Here is a 14838-nt window from a genome sequence, read left to right as displayed (position 1 = left end):
TGGAGGGACAAACACCACCCTACATTTCAGCATTTCTGGATTCAACAAAGTCACAGTGTTTGCCTCATGTCCACAGCAACCTACAGTATAACGGATCACTCAACAAACTCTAAACTACAAAGGAAAAAGTCACAAACTCTGAAAGCGTGTAATTGAGAAAATGGCTTTATTTTTTTACTACTCAGCCAAATCACTTGTCACTGGTAAGAAGATCTTTGAAAACGTAATGATTTGTCAGTGATTTGTCGACTTAGTGAGAGGTTAGTCCTCATTCTCATCCTCCTCTGACCTCACGCTGACAAACAAAAATCACAAACTCTCATTTTCAAACCAAATCAAAAGTTACCGCCTTTTGCCTGGGCAGAACACGCTAAGCCCCTTCCAGAGGTGGGAACTACAAATACTTTCAAGATTTTCAAGTATCTGTACTTCATTCAAATTTTTCTTTCACTTAAAACTTTTTACTTTTATTCAGTGCATTTCAAAAGAAAAATCTATACTTTCTACTCATTTTCAAAACTCGTCCAAGACTCGTTACTCTCGGGAAACCATCAACTGATTTTCTTTTGATCTTTCTGTTGATCAAGAGACAGATGTGATTGGCTGCTTGTTCACCAAAGTGACATCAAAAAGGAGGGAAAGGGACAGAGAGAAGCAACAGGAGAGAGAGAGTTAACGTTAGTGAATTCAGCTGCTAGAGTTAACTTCAGTGATTTGAGCTGCAGACTCTTTCTCATCTGGGATTCAGAGGAACGCTCAACAGAAAACCAGTTCAGAACATTAGAAATGACTTTTTTAGACGACTACTTTTTACCAGCATATATTTTTAGGTGAGTATTTGCACTTTGTGTGTACTTCTGTCACTCACGGTCGATCATGGTGACCACGCTGTCCTGCGCCGCCTCGCCGGTCATGATGTCGGAGATGACCTTGACGTAGACGGTGTAGCGCTTGTGCGGCTCCAGCTGGGTGATGAGGTAGACGGTGGAGTCGCGGCCGGTGCGGCGGGAGTAGACCAGGGTTCGGGAGTCCTGGTGGAGGCACTCGATGGTGTAGGAGTCGTAGTCGGCCTCCGGCGGGCCCCAGGAGCACGAGATGGACGTGGAGCTCTGGGGGCGGCAGTGGAGGCCGAGGACTCGCTCCGGTTCTGGAGGAGGAGGAGGAGGAAGAGGAGGAGGAGGAGGAGAAGAGGAGGAGGAAGAGGAGGAAGAGGAGGAGGAAGAGGAGGAGGAGGAGGAGGAGGAAGAAGAGAGGAGGAGGAGGAGGTGGAAGAAGAAGAGGAGGAGGAAGAGGAGGAGAAGGTGGAGAGGAAGAGGAGGAGGAGGAGGAGGAAGAGGAATAAGAGGTGGAAGAGGAGGAGGAGGAGGAAGAGGAGGGGGAGGAGGAAGAGGAGGAAGATGAGGAGGAAGAGGAGGAGGAGGAAGAAAAGGAGAAGGTGGAGAGGAAGAGGAGGAGGAGGAACAAGAGGTGGAGGAGGAGAAGGAGGAAGAAAAGGAGAAGGTGGAGAGGAAGAGGAGGAGGAGGAACAAAAGGTGGAGGAGGAGGAGGGGGAGGAGGAAGAGGAGGAGGGGGAGGAGGAAGAGAAGGAGGAGGAGGAAGAGGAACAAGAGGTGGAGGAGGAGGAGGAGAGGGTGGAGAGGAGGAGGAGGAGGAAGAGGAGGAGGAGGGTGTGAAACCTGTGTGAAGCCTGACATCTAATGGTAAAAAGCATGCTGCTGAACTGGCCATCTGCTATTGGCTGGTCTTTGGTGCCAGGTGATGTCACCACCTGTTGTACTCTACAGAAGATGTCGCTGCCACCTACTGGTGCGGATGCTCTTGTGGATGGGCAGGCTGTAGGTGGGCGTGGCCACGGCCCCCGCGGCGCCGCTGACGGAGCGCAGGCTGAAGTTGTAGAGCCGCCCGGGGTACATCCCCCTCAGGATGCGGCTGCCAGAGGTGGGGATTTTGTAGGGGTTGATGACGGACAGTTGGTCCCGGGGCGTCCACTGCAGGTCGAAGGCGTCGTAGTCCGAGTCGACGGGGCCGCTCCACGTGATCTCCAGAGAGGTGTTGGTCACCCCGCCGAACAGGAAGGAGGTGGGAGGTCTGGGGGCTGAGGGAGGGGGTGAATGAGTGATGAAATATAGCGTCAACGAACCTGCTTTGTTGTTGGTTAGACAAGATGTGAGATTTGAGAAGCCCTTTGATCATTTTTTATTTCCCTTGCTCAGATTATTATTGCATTTCTTTGTTCTGTTTTTTATCACTGTATTTCATCAGTGTTATTTATCACTCTATTTATGTGAAACAAGTTGTAAAGTAAATTCTGCTTTATACACTACCAGTCAAAAGTTTGAACACACCACATTTTTCTTTATTTTTACTATTCACATTTTACTATTTCACATTTTAGTATAATAGCAAAGACATCAAAGCTATGAAATAACACAGGTGGAATTATGCAGTGACCAAAAAAGTGTTAAACAAATCAAAGCTATCTTATATTTTAGATTCTTTAAAGTAGCCACTTTGGAAAGAAATTCAAACATAGGATCAACTTCACTATTTATATTTGTCTAAGGAACAAATTTCAAGCATTTAAGCAGAAGCCTTTAGATCAAAATGGCTTTCAGATAATGAAAAACATAGAACATTCAATCAGGTGTGTCCAAACTTTTGACTGGTAGTGCACCTGTAAAGTGACCTATAAAAATTCCCTGATATTACCTGAGTTCCCCAGAGAAGTGATCAAATTCCCTGACTTCCCCTGTCAGGAAAACACCTCTCAAACTTCCATGACATTGTGCTAACACTGCATGTTTCTGAGCGTCCGTCTCACCCGTCCGGCCCAGCGCGCTGGCTCCGTTGGCGAGCTCTCCGCTGCGGCTCAGCACCACGGCCTGGTAGAGCCGCCCGGGCACCAGGCCGGGGAAGACGAACTGGGTGACCTCTGACCCCAGCCGCTCCTCGGCCTGCCGCGAGCCGTCGGGGTTGTAGAGGGACAGCAGGTAGCCGCTCAGCTCGCCGCCGGCCCGGTCCCAGCTCACCCTCAGAGCGTCCGTCTGGTTTCCACTCATGGCCTTCAGAGACGTCACCGCCGCCGGGACTGGAGGAAAGACCATAAAGTCAGGCGGTTTCTGAAGAGTTTCCTCCAAAAAGAGATCCACTATGTGAAAAAGCATGCAGACCTGCTCCTAGAATATAACTGCTGTCATGTAAGCAAGAGTCACTGGGGAATATTATTGTAGTTATTAAGTAGGAAGACCTTTGCAGATGTAATTATACCTGATTTTGAAATATTGAGTAATTCAGGCAACAATTTTCTTTCAAACGGATATATAGCATTGTGGAATGAAACTCCTTTCTTAGTAAATTCTTAGCTCTAGTTTTAACCTGCAGCACCAGAACCTGCAGGATTTGGCATAAAGGCCAATAAACCACAAATGTTACACAGAAAAAAAGAAAATACTCCATTGCATAATGTGCTTTCATTTCAGAGACATATTGAATAAAATGTTGTTTTAGAATCTGTAATAGTACAGGGAATCTGCAGGTTGCTTTTTAAGACCCTTTTAATTTTGCCTGGAATTTAATTTAAAAAATAAATAAATAAATAAATAAAGCTGCCTAAACCAGCCAATTTCTGATTGAACACAGCTAATGAAAGTTCTGAAACTATACATAAGGTATAATAAGAAAAAGGACAACAGGAAATTAATTGTAAGATAGGAAGCATATTATACTACTAATTCTGCCCTGTGTTACCTAAAAGAGAGGACATGCAGCGCAAAGAAACCTGCCATTGCATGATGAAAAAATAAGACCTCTAATTAACTGTATTCAAGACATTTTAATACTTTTAAGGCCTTAAATTAAGACTTTTCATGACTTTTCAGACCTGCAAATACCCTTTAGTAGTATTAGAAATATCAGAGGCATTATATTTCCAACAATATAATGCATCATATGTTAATTCCTACTTTCCCCATCTTTCAGAGCAGTATAACACACACACACACACACACACACACACACACACACACACGCTCACCCGTCCTGGCCCAGACGGCTGAGTCGTTGGTCTGCTCTCCGCTGAGCGTCAGCAGCACCAGCCTGTACGGCGCTCCAGGTGTGAGGCGGTGGAAGGAGCACAGCTGGGTGCTGGGCTGGCCCCGCCGCCGCTCCTGCAGCGTGTCGTCGGCCCGGTACAGAGTGATGTCGTACGCCTCGAACTCGCCCTCCGGTGGCGACCAGTGGAAGGACAGGCTGCTGGTGGTGTTGGTTTTGATGGACAGGTCAGTGACCGCTGCAGGGCCTGAGAGGGAGAGAGGGAGGGAGGCTTAAGATGTCAGCTTTCAGTATTTATTTATTTTACCATCACTCTCTCTTTTATTTATCCTCAACTAACTCTGAACCAGCGGTGGGAAGAGTAATGAAATCTTTTACTCAAGCAGAAGAGCTGTTACTTACTAAGTAAAAGTAGCTGTAGTAGTAAAAGTGGCTCACTAAAAATACTCAAGTACTGAGTTACTTTTGACAGAAAATCTACCCATTCTTTTGTGGTCCTTGTATATAATTTGATGGCTCATTTTCAGCCAAGCTTTTATAGCTCACATCAAAGAAAGCTATTGTACCCGTTATGTGCAGTAAAGTCTAGAATGACTTTCACTGGAAATGCCAGCTGCCATTAAACTCACTGCTCTTGGGTCTAAAAATAAAACTGATTCGAGAAAAAATACTCAAACTGAGGTACAAGTTCAGGCATTTTAAAATACTCAGAAAAGTAACATTTCTCTACAAACTGCAAATGCAGGCGTAGTTTCTCTGATCATAACTCATAATTGTCCATTCAATATCTCATTCAAACATTCTTCATGCTCGCTCACTTTACCTAGTTTCCATTTTGCATTTCCTCCCCTATTAATTCCACTACCAAATGAGGAATTTTAGAGCACTTGTCTCACCAGATAACACACAGTGTAAGCATTTGTTTCTTGACAGAGGGGTTACAAGTTGACTAAATAAAGTTGTTTTTACTGAGAGCAAGAGTTGTGTCTCTTCAGCGTTTTCTAGTTTTGTATATAGAAAAGAGTTCACAGGAGGCGTTCACATGGGACATTTGGCATCAAGCTTTCAAGGTTTCAAGGTTTCAAGTATGTGCTGGTGTGGGCGTTGGTGTGGGCATCTCGAAACATTTTTGACGGACTGAGTTGCAATATTTTTATGCACTGCACTCCAATCCGCGTCATCCAACAACACATAGGTCTCACTGAAATACATGGGATATTGTCTGTTTTTTGGCACATCACAGATGCTCATGTGAACCCGGCCTTATCCTGTCCAAACAAGAAACAGAGACTCTTACGTGTCCGAGCCTCGGTGGCGACCCCCGGGCTGTGGACCCCCCCGCTGGTGGTCTGGACCAGGACGCGGTATTTCTTGCCGGGAGTGAGGTCGTCGAAGCGGTGCTGCGTGCGTCCCGAGGGCTGGGAGGAGTTGGCCAGCAGGACGCCCCTCTCGTCCAGCAGCTGCAGGCTGTAGCCGTCGGCGACGCCCAGCGCCTCCTGCCAGCTCACCTGCAGGCTGCAGGTGGTGTGGCGGTTGTCGGCCTGCAGGCCCGTCACTACTGAGGGGACTGGGGGTGGGGGATGGAGGGGGAAATAAAATTACCTGTTTTGTTTCACCCATCTTTTATCCAGTTCATCCTCACTTTCTCTATATTGGGCTGGGCCTTCATTTATCAACGCTGCATAGAAAAGGTTTTATATTCTCTCTCACTAATACAATTTAAATTGTTCGTACATCAGTGTGTGACCGAGTCAACTTTGTTTGAGTCCCAAGTCAGTCTCAGGTCTTGAGGCACAAGTCTAAATGTTTAAGTCTCAAGTCTAAATGTAGATCAAGAGTCCAGTATCAATTTAATAAACAATAAACAAATCATCTAGGACTTTTCAATGCAATATGGTTTTAATAGGATAAAATCTTGGTAACAGCATCATGAGTTTGATTTCTATAATCAGTTTCAACTTCAGTAAATTCAATCATTCCATACAAATTCAGAAAACAGAATTTAAATTCAGTCGTCTGCTGGAACAAATCTCATCACTTTCAATCTAAGTCATTTACACAAACACAAGATCTCAAGTCAAGACTTTAGAAACCTTTTCAAGTCATCAAAGTACAAGTCAGAGTCAAGTCCCAAGTCACCAGAACCCAAGTCAAGTCAAGTCTCAAGTCTTCTCTTCATGCAGCAAGTCAAGTCTTAAGCAATTAAAACTGTGAGTCAGACTTCCAAGTCCAAGTCCAAGTCATGTGACTCGAGTCCCCATGACTTGCAAGTCGTCTTCCTTGATAAATACCACAGTTTTTAAACCACTATCATGTGCCACTCATTAACATGGTTCAGTGATCCAAGGGTCATGAAACCCCTTCAAGACATAAACAACCAATTCCAGTAAGAAAAAGAAAAACACCATATTTGCAGTTGGTGTACAGCGGTAATCTCCCCTCTGTGTGTGTGTGTGTGTGTGTCCTGACCTGTGCGCCCGCTGGCTGTGTTGTTGTTGACCAGCTCTCCGCTGACCGACTGCACGGTGACGCTGTACAGCTGGCCCGGCCGCAGCGAGCCGAAGCTCAGCTCGTTCCGGTACTTGAGGACGGGCCGGACGTCCAGCTGCTGGCTCTGCCGGTACAGAAACACCGAGTAGGCGTCCACGTCGCCCTGCCCCGGCGTCCAGCTCACCTTCAGGCTGCTGCTCTCACCGTTGTTGCTCACGTGAATGTTCTTCACTTTGCTGGGAACTGGGAGAGGGGCAAGGAGAGGAAACGGACTTCAGGCTTCAGGTAGGATTTTGCTGGAGGTATTTTCTTTTTAAAGTCCCCATGAAATGAACTCCCATTACTTTTACTTTGTGGAAAACAGAGTATCTTCCATGGTGATCGCATGCTGCACTAGTAGGCATAAATATAAATTTCTGACCAATAAAACCATCAGATTTTTGAACAATCCCGCTCCTCCGCACCCCTCCCATCAATAAAATTGCCTTTCTCTCCCTGACTCATATTCCATTGGTTTAGACTTTCGAATGATCCCTCACTGCATTATGTCCCGCCCCAACATCCTGTTTCAACAGGAAATGCATCAAATCCAGGAAGTAAAGATGCCATTTCATGGGGTCTTTAATCTATTTATTTATCCAGGAAAAGTTAATTAAGCACCAGGCTCTTTCTCAGCCCAGTTCTGCTTCATATTCATACAGTTAAACACATTCACACCTGGGAGCTTCCCAGTACAAACACTGACTTCTACTGCTGGACACTGAGCAGCTCTCCCGGATCAATTTGTTGTGTAACATATTGTTTCTGTCACATGTTGCACAAGTGTTTAAGGCTCTACACTGAAAGGTAATGTATTGTTTTACCTTGATTAATTAAATTTTGTGTCAAATGTCTTCTAAACTTTCTCACAAGAGCACAGTTTTACATTTGTTAATATACAGCTAGGTCTTCATGCAGTAGAGTCCAGCTTTAGTCCTGATCAGAAACCAAGCAGGGGTCACCAGTTGAGGCAAATGAGGAATATGAAAGCAGGAGAACAGAACTGCGGTCAGAATGAATGGGAGTCTATGGGAGCCAATATAGCAAATCAGAAAAGAAAGAATAAAATCTTTTAAATCCATGATGAATATCAACACTGTCACTGTCTTGTTGACAGCTAGTAATTCTATTTTGCCACAATTGAATTTAATGGTTACTGATAATGACAATAATACTGATACCAATAATGTGATAATGATAATATATATGCAACACTTTCCTTAAAACAGTTGCTAGGTGCTGTAAAATGAGAAACAAAACAAACATATCAGCAAACTATAATAAGTTCACATTACACATTAATGCATGTTGGATCACTTAAGTTAAAACTTATCTTTTTGAAAAGGCCTTCTTATAATTTGCTGTGTTGTTCTCATTTGGTACTTTTTCTTGGTGTCTCATTTTAAATGTAGCCTATGTTTTAATTGTTTTTATTTACTTATATATATATGATATTGATATTACTCTATTTTTTGGGACTAAAGTTTATTATTATTATTACATTATGTCAGAAGAACAGGATAATGGCATAATGGTTATGATATTGATAATGGTTTTATCGTTCAGTGAGTCTGCCTCAGTCTGCCTGTCTAGTATGAGCAGATTTACAACTGAGAGCTCAAAAAGTGTGTGATATTTGTGCGTGTGAGGCAATGAGTTTTCAAACTTCGTTAGGGTTTGAAAGGTCTTCTAAGTGTGTCCCAGCCTGATGCGCCCTGGTGTGATCAGACGATGAAAGTCACACAGGTGGAAGTGTTGCGTTAACGTCTGGTTTCACTCTGACCTGTGCGCCCCTCGATGAACTGCGCCCGCTGGTTCGGGCCGCTGAAGGTGGAGACCAGGATCTTGTAGAGGCGTCCGGGGGTGAGGGAGGACAGGACGCACTCGCCCACGCCGCTGCCCAGCGTCATGGGCGGGAACACCTTCATATCGTTGAACAGCAGCTGCACCTCGTAGTGGTCCACGTCGCCCGGAGCGGCCGCCCACGTCACCCGCAGGTCCTCCGTGCCGCGGCCCGCCAGAGACAAGGAGCGCACCGCTGCCGGGACTGGAGAAACCACAGCAGAGGTCAGTCTGTCTGCCTGTCAGCAGGATTTCTCAAGAACTTATGAACGGATTTCCATGAAGTTAGGGGGACAGATAGTTCTTGGGCCAAGGGAGAGATGATTAGATTTTGGATTTTGGATCTGGGATTTCTGCCATTAGATGATTATCATTTTTAAACTAACAGAGATAGAGACTTGATTTCAAATCCTAAGGGTAAGTTTACGGGATCAAGAAATCAATTAATCGACTTAAAATTTGAGTGATTTTAGTGATGTCTTTGGGTGTAACAATAAGTTGGAGAATATTTCAGCATTGGCACAGGCTTGAGCTCTCAGAGTGGCTTCTATTTCTGTAGGTAACCATGTAAATAAAGTGAGAAATTACCTCCGCCCACTGGCCAAATGCTGGTAAATGGGAAGTTTGTCTACCATACCAACCACTTTGATGTGTAACCAACCATCATTTATGTCTTCTTCTATAAAAAATGTTGGCAGGAAAAAGTGATATTGACAAAATTTGGAATATGACAAGTACATATACGACAACTTGTCGTATATGAATAGATTAATTAATCAACACTAGAATGGTGAACACACAACTGAACATATAATGTCTTTTGGAGTGGCATCTTTCTAACGTGACATCTTACACTTCTTTCTACAACACCCACCACGTCACTATAAGTATTTATTTTAACAAAAAAGGACGAGAACAAATGCAAAAGCATCTGCAGAAACCCGTGGGACAGAAAATTCAATTAGCATTGCAGGAGTGAACTGGTCACAGCATGTCAAAACACAATATCCTCCAGTAGTAACAGTTTTCTCCCATAGTCATCACTATAATTTCATTACATTATACATCACTGTATCAGCAAAAGAATAAATGCAGAATCAAATTACAAAAAGCTATAGTATACCCCCATTATACACCCAAAAAATAATAAATATAATCATCACCTGAAGTCTGTTAAAGTGTTATCATTTTGTCAGCCTATGTCATATTTTTAAACTTTTTGTCTGTATCTGTATCTGTAGAAGCCTTTCTGCAGCAGTAGCAGGGTCAGAGGGGTCAAAGGTCACTCACAGGTCCTGCCGTCGGTGGAGATGCTGGCTTCGTAGCTGCCGCTCCAGGTGTTGACCTGCACGGTGTAGAGCCTGCCAGGCGCCAGGCCGCTGAACACACACTCGTTCTGCGTCTTGGCCACCGTCTTGTTCTGGTGGAAGATGTTGTTGTGTTTGATGACCACCTGGTAGAAGTCGAAGTCGCCGGCGGCGTGGCGCCAGTACACCTTCAGGTAGTCGTCCCGGGCGGCGTGCGTCGCCGTGGGGTTCTGGACCCTGGACGGCTCTGAGGGGGGAGGAGGGAGGACAGTTTGTATTTCCTGTCACATTTCTGTTAGATGTCAGTGTAAGGCCCAGGCTGCTGTTCGGTTCTATACATTAAAGCATATAGGGCTGGGCGATAATTCAATATTATCGTTTATCGTCTTTCAGTGGAATCATATCGTGATGATATGAAGATATTTTAATATCGTGACACACATTTCTGCTGTCTAAATTGATGATGACAAGCAAATTTTACTTCAAAACTCTCATAAAATGAGGTATGGTAGGAATATTATTTGAATATTTCTGTTTTGTTTGACATCACACCTAACATTACCATTCGGTTCAATGAGATGAACATTAATTTGGTTATTTAATGTGATTATGCATACATGAACCATATCGTGATATATATTGATATCGAGAAAAATCCTTATGATTATTGTGATATTGATTTCAACCATATCGCCCAGCCCTATTAAAGCACTAGGCAACTTCGCATGTACTGCAGAATTTACTCAGAATAAGACAGATCACTGCACTACTATCAAAAAAATTACACTTGATTCTACAAAATGTTTTAAACAAGTTGATTTGCATTGGAAACAAGTGAAATTATCTAGCCCACATTGGCAGATTTTTTCCACTTGTTTTAAGAAAATTCTGATTTTAGGACTCAATAATAGACTAACTGACTTTTTAAGATGGAGATTTTTCACTCTTGAGTTTTTAAGTTTGATGGGACGCTCTTCTCTGTTGCAGCCCCACTTTATGCTTAGGCTGATGAGACTAATGTACTTAGTTACTTTAAGTATGTTAAATGTGTCCTCACTATCCATAAACCGACCTGATGTTTTCCCCTAACTCTGCCTACTCACTTGTGCGCTCCTGGACGACGGTGTGGTTTTCGTAGACGCCGCTGCGGGACGTGATGGAGATGTTGTAGAGGCGTCCGGACACCAGCGAGTTGAAGACGCACTCCGGACTGGACTTGGAGACGGCCAGCGTGTGCACCGTCTTCTCCCGGTCCCGCAGCGTCACCATGTAGCCGTCGACGTCACCGGGCGCCGGACGCCACGACACGCTCAGGAAGTCCATACGACCGTTGTTACTGACCGTTACCTCGCCGACCGCCGCCGGGACTGGGAGGGAGAGAGGAGGAGAGGGAGAGAGAGAGAGAGAGAGAGAGAGAGAGAGAGACATAGAGAGAGAGAGAGAAAGAGTGAGACAGAGAGAGAGAGAAAAACAGAGTGAGAGAGAGAGAGAGAGAGAGAGAGAAAGAGAGAGAGACAGAGAGAGAGAGAGAGAGACAGAGAGAGAGTGAGAGACAGAAAGAGAGAAAGAGAGAAAGAGAGAGTGAGAGAGAGAGACAGAGAGGCAGAGAGTGAGAGACAGAGAGAGAAACAGAGAGGCAGAGAGAGAGAGAGAGAGAGAAAGACAGAGAGATGCAGAGAGCGAGAGAGGCAGAGACAAAGAGAGAGAGAGAGAAAGACAGAGAGACAGAGAGAGAGAGAGAGAGAGAGAGAGAGAGAGAGAAAGACAGAGAGAGACAGAGAGAGAGAGAGACAGAGATAGAGAGAGAATGTATCAGAAACACATTTTTCAGAAATCTCTGAAAAAATACAGATTTTTCAAGATCTAGGTATCAATGGAAACATGTATTCTCCTTGGAGAAAATCTTGAAACAGTAGAACTCTGTGCCCACTTTCCCTCAACCTGCCTCATCTACTTCTACTTCAGCTTGTGATTTCCTACGTTTCCCAGAATGCCCTCTGACAACCTGCAGAGAACGGACCCCAACTTGTTGCTTTCTGTACATGTAGGTGGAGAGAGCGATAGCCATAGCATAGTAAGGGCAAGAGAGAGAGTTTTTCCAGTCGAGAAAAAGTGAGAGTCTCCCCTTACTCAACACTCAACCTGCCTTGATACTGCATTGCATTCTGGTCTGTTGAGTCTACTGTGGGTGGAGAAACTGGTCTCTCTCCTCTTCTACGATGGATTTCTCCCTGTATGATTGTTGAACGTCTCTTGGTGCAAAATGGCGGCTCTAGAAAGAAGCCCTCGCTCTTTGATTCCAAAAACCAAAACCTGACGTTTACCGTTGATGTTTTACATCCTGAAACATTTTCTGCTATCAAACTCCATTGTAGCTGCTGGAAATATACGTATATATATATAAAAAATATATATCAGTATCAGTTATCCACGAAGAAGAAAAATACACCAAACTGCAAAATCCAGCAGTGTCATAAAGTTCTCTTCTCTTCTATACCACAGAAGGGTTGATCATTTTCCAGATTCCTAATCCTCTCTGGCATCCCATCATGCATTGCATTATATTTGTTTTGTTTGTTTGATCATTTAGAAGTCCTTGGTGACGTCGAAAATACGCTCAAATATTTTCCAGCGGCAGTGAAGCGTTCTTGTTGGAATTCAACAATGCACAGTGGAACCTCATCCTCTTCCCTTCGCCTGGCAGGAAGTCTTTGATAGACGGACCTTGGCGTTTTTTTTTTTTGTTGTGTGGTCGACACTTCCTGAACATTCCAGGAAAATTCTTGTTGCATCAGATAAGAGAGAGTTTTCAATAATATCCTCTAGTTAGTTTGACATACAAAGAGCTGTTTATGCTCCGTCTGTCACCATGTTGTTGGCGACCAGAGGAGCTGAGGATGAGTGTGAGGTACAAGTGACACTCTATTGTGTTAGAGCGACAGACAGCCGCACATTCGAGCATTTTTACATTGAACTGCTCTTTTTACTTAAAAATCGTAATGAAATCACTGATTACTATATTTGTTCAAAGGGTAAACTTTGAGTACAAGAAGCCTAATTTTGAGAGAAAAAGGGGGAAATGGCATAGAGACCTCAAAATAATAATGGAAATGGAAATGCAATGCTAATAAGCTTGTCAGAATGTACCTGCTATATGCTGTGTGTAAGAAATGTGTAACGCCCGACAAATATGTTTGATTATGCTGTGTTTTGTTACATTACTATGTCGACAAATGCAATAAAAATGATGTGTCAAAAATATAAATGAACAAATCTAACCAGCGCGTCCGTGGTATTTCAGCTGTTAAGACTAGAGTTTTTTTTTTACCTGTATTTATTCAGAGAAAGTGGACTGAACATGCTGTTTTCCAACAGCAATGCTCTGCTTCACATTCACACAGTGAAACCTACAGTCTTCTACTGTTGCAGTTTAGTGCCTTGCTCAAGGGAACCTGAACCAGTGTTTCCAACTCTTTTCCAAGGAAGCAGCTATTGGCTGCTCAAAAAGTCATCACATCACATGCTAATTTGCATATGAATATATTTGCTACTCATTCTTAGCAGAGGGAGGGGCTACACTTTACATGGGAAGGACCATGATTAGGCCTCTTTGGATTAGATAAGCAAGTACAGCAAATCGTACGTACATCAGAATCAGCTGTACTGATTGATCAACACATTAAAGTTCCCCATAGGGATAAATTGCTGAGTTTGTTGCTATTTGCTTTTGAGAAATACAGTCTGAAAAGTTGCTAAATCTATCAATAAGTTGGCAACAGTGACTTCAACTATAGCTAGTTGTTGATGGAGGGGAGAGTGTTACTCGTTAACTTTCCCCACCCACATTCTCCCAGCTGGTTTTGGGATTCGGACTACAGCCGACCCCCAAAAATAATACATCATCGAGAAGAAACACATAATAACCGAACAAATCATCCAAAAAGCTTTACCCTTCCATGAGTGCATGTATTTTTAGCATGGGTGACTCCAATGGGAACAGAACCCCTAACCCTGCATCAGTGCCACACTCTACAGGGAGTTGAACCCCTAACCTTGGCTACCAGCGCCCCAGGACCGCCTCCTCATGTCTAACTGGACCCCGGCCCGTCGGTCTTACCGGTGCGTCCCTCCGCCACGCTCTGCCTGGAGGTCTGGCCGGCTCGGACGGTGGTCACCACCACCCTGTAGAGGGCGCCGGGCCGCAGGGCCAGGAAGCTGAGGCCGGTGGTGTCGGCCGCCACGCTCTCGTTCTTGATGACGCTGCTGTCGTGGACCAGCAGCACGCGGTAGGAGTCCAGATCCCCGGCGGCGCGCTCCCACCGCGTCTGGAGGCTGTCGGTGCTGCCGCCGTTAGAAACCTGCAGCTGGGTGACCTGGGCTGGAGCTGAGAGGAGAGAGAGAGAGAGAGAGACTTAGAGACTGGCTGTGATGAGGAGGAGTTACTGGGACTGAGCTCAGGAGATATAGACATTTATTTGCATGATAAAATATCACAGATTATTACTTTAAAGATGGTTTAAATGATGAAGACCTTCCTGAGAATTGTGAGGTTTTTTTTTTCATGACTTTGTTTTTGGGGTTCACAAGCCAAAACATGTGACCCCCAGTTTAAATTGGCATAACCAGACTCTTTCCTCCTGTGTCTCCCCTGCTCCATCTTTCTTTCAATAAGGAAAAAATAATGAGTGTAAAAAATGACTCACTGGTCCATCCGGTCACAGAGGCTGAGCTGGTCAGGTTGCCGCTGTTGGTCGTCACGGTGACGGCGTACAGGCGTCCCGGGGTGAGGATGTTGAAGGTGCACTCTCTGGCCTCCCAGGGGAGCGTCTTCTGAGACACGACCCCGGCGGGCTCGACGTGTTTGAGGACCACAGTGAAGCCTTCCCACTCGCCCGCAGGTCGATTCCACAAGACGCTCAGCGTGGTTTCATCGCTGTGGCGGACGACCAGCTGCTGGACCGGCCGAGGGGCTGGGGGGGGGGGGGGGGTGGGGGGGGGGGGGGGGGTGGGGGGGTGGGGGGGGGTGAGAGAGGAAGAGAACAGATCAGTTCTGTGTGTGCAAATAATTCTTGCTGTTTGTTTTAATCTTCTTGGAGTGCCAGATGGATGG

At 44.9% G+C, this 14838-nt stretch overlaps 1 protein-coding gene across 1 annotated transcript in view; it reads right to left on the bottom strand.

The window, feature by feature from the left end:
* Window positions 1-14838, bottom strand: part of ptprbl (protein tyrosine phosphatase receptor type B, like) — a 37978-nt gene that overhangs the window by 9953 nt on the left and 13187 nt on the right. The window contains exons 6-16 of the mRNA XM_078283169.1: window positions 14432-14698; window positions 13846-14112; window positions 10832-11095; window positions 9712-9975; window positions 8363-8626; window positions 6520-6783; window positions 5348-5617; window positions 4034-4297; window positions 2822-3088; window positions 1805-2095; window positions 869-1147 (exon numbers count right to left, since the gene is read on the bottom strand). Coding sequence (XP_078139295.1) covers window positions 869-1147; window positions 1805-2095; window positions 2822-3088; window positions 4034-4297; window positions 5348-5617; window positions 6520-6783; window positions 8363-8626; window positions 9712-9975; window positions 10832-11095; window positions 13846-14112; window positions 14432-14698 — 2961 coding nt within the window. The remainder of the gene's footprint in view (window positions 1-868; window positions 1148-1804; window positions 2096-2821; window positions 3089-4033; window positions 4298-5347; window positions 5618-6519; window positions 6784-8362; window positions 8627-9711; window positions 9976-10831; window positions 11096-13845; window positions 14113-14431; window positions 14699-14838) is intronic.

This window comes from Centroberyx gerrardi, chromosome 4, assembly GCF_048128805.1.
Source record: "Centroberyx gerrardi isolate f3 chromosome 4, fCenGer3.hap1.cur.20231027, whole genome shotgun sequence".
NCBI classification, from domain to species: domain Eukaryota; kingdom Metazoa; phylum Chordata; class Actinopteri; order Beryciformes; family Berycidae; genus Centroberyx; species Centroberyx gerrardi.
This window is presented reverse-complemented; position numbering and strand designations above follow the sequence as displayed.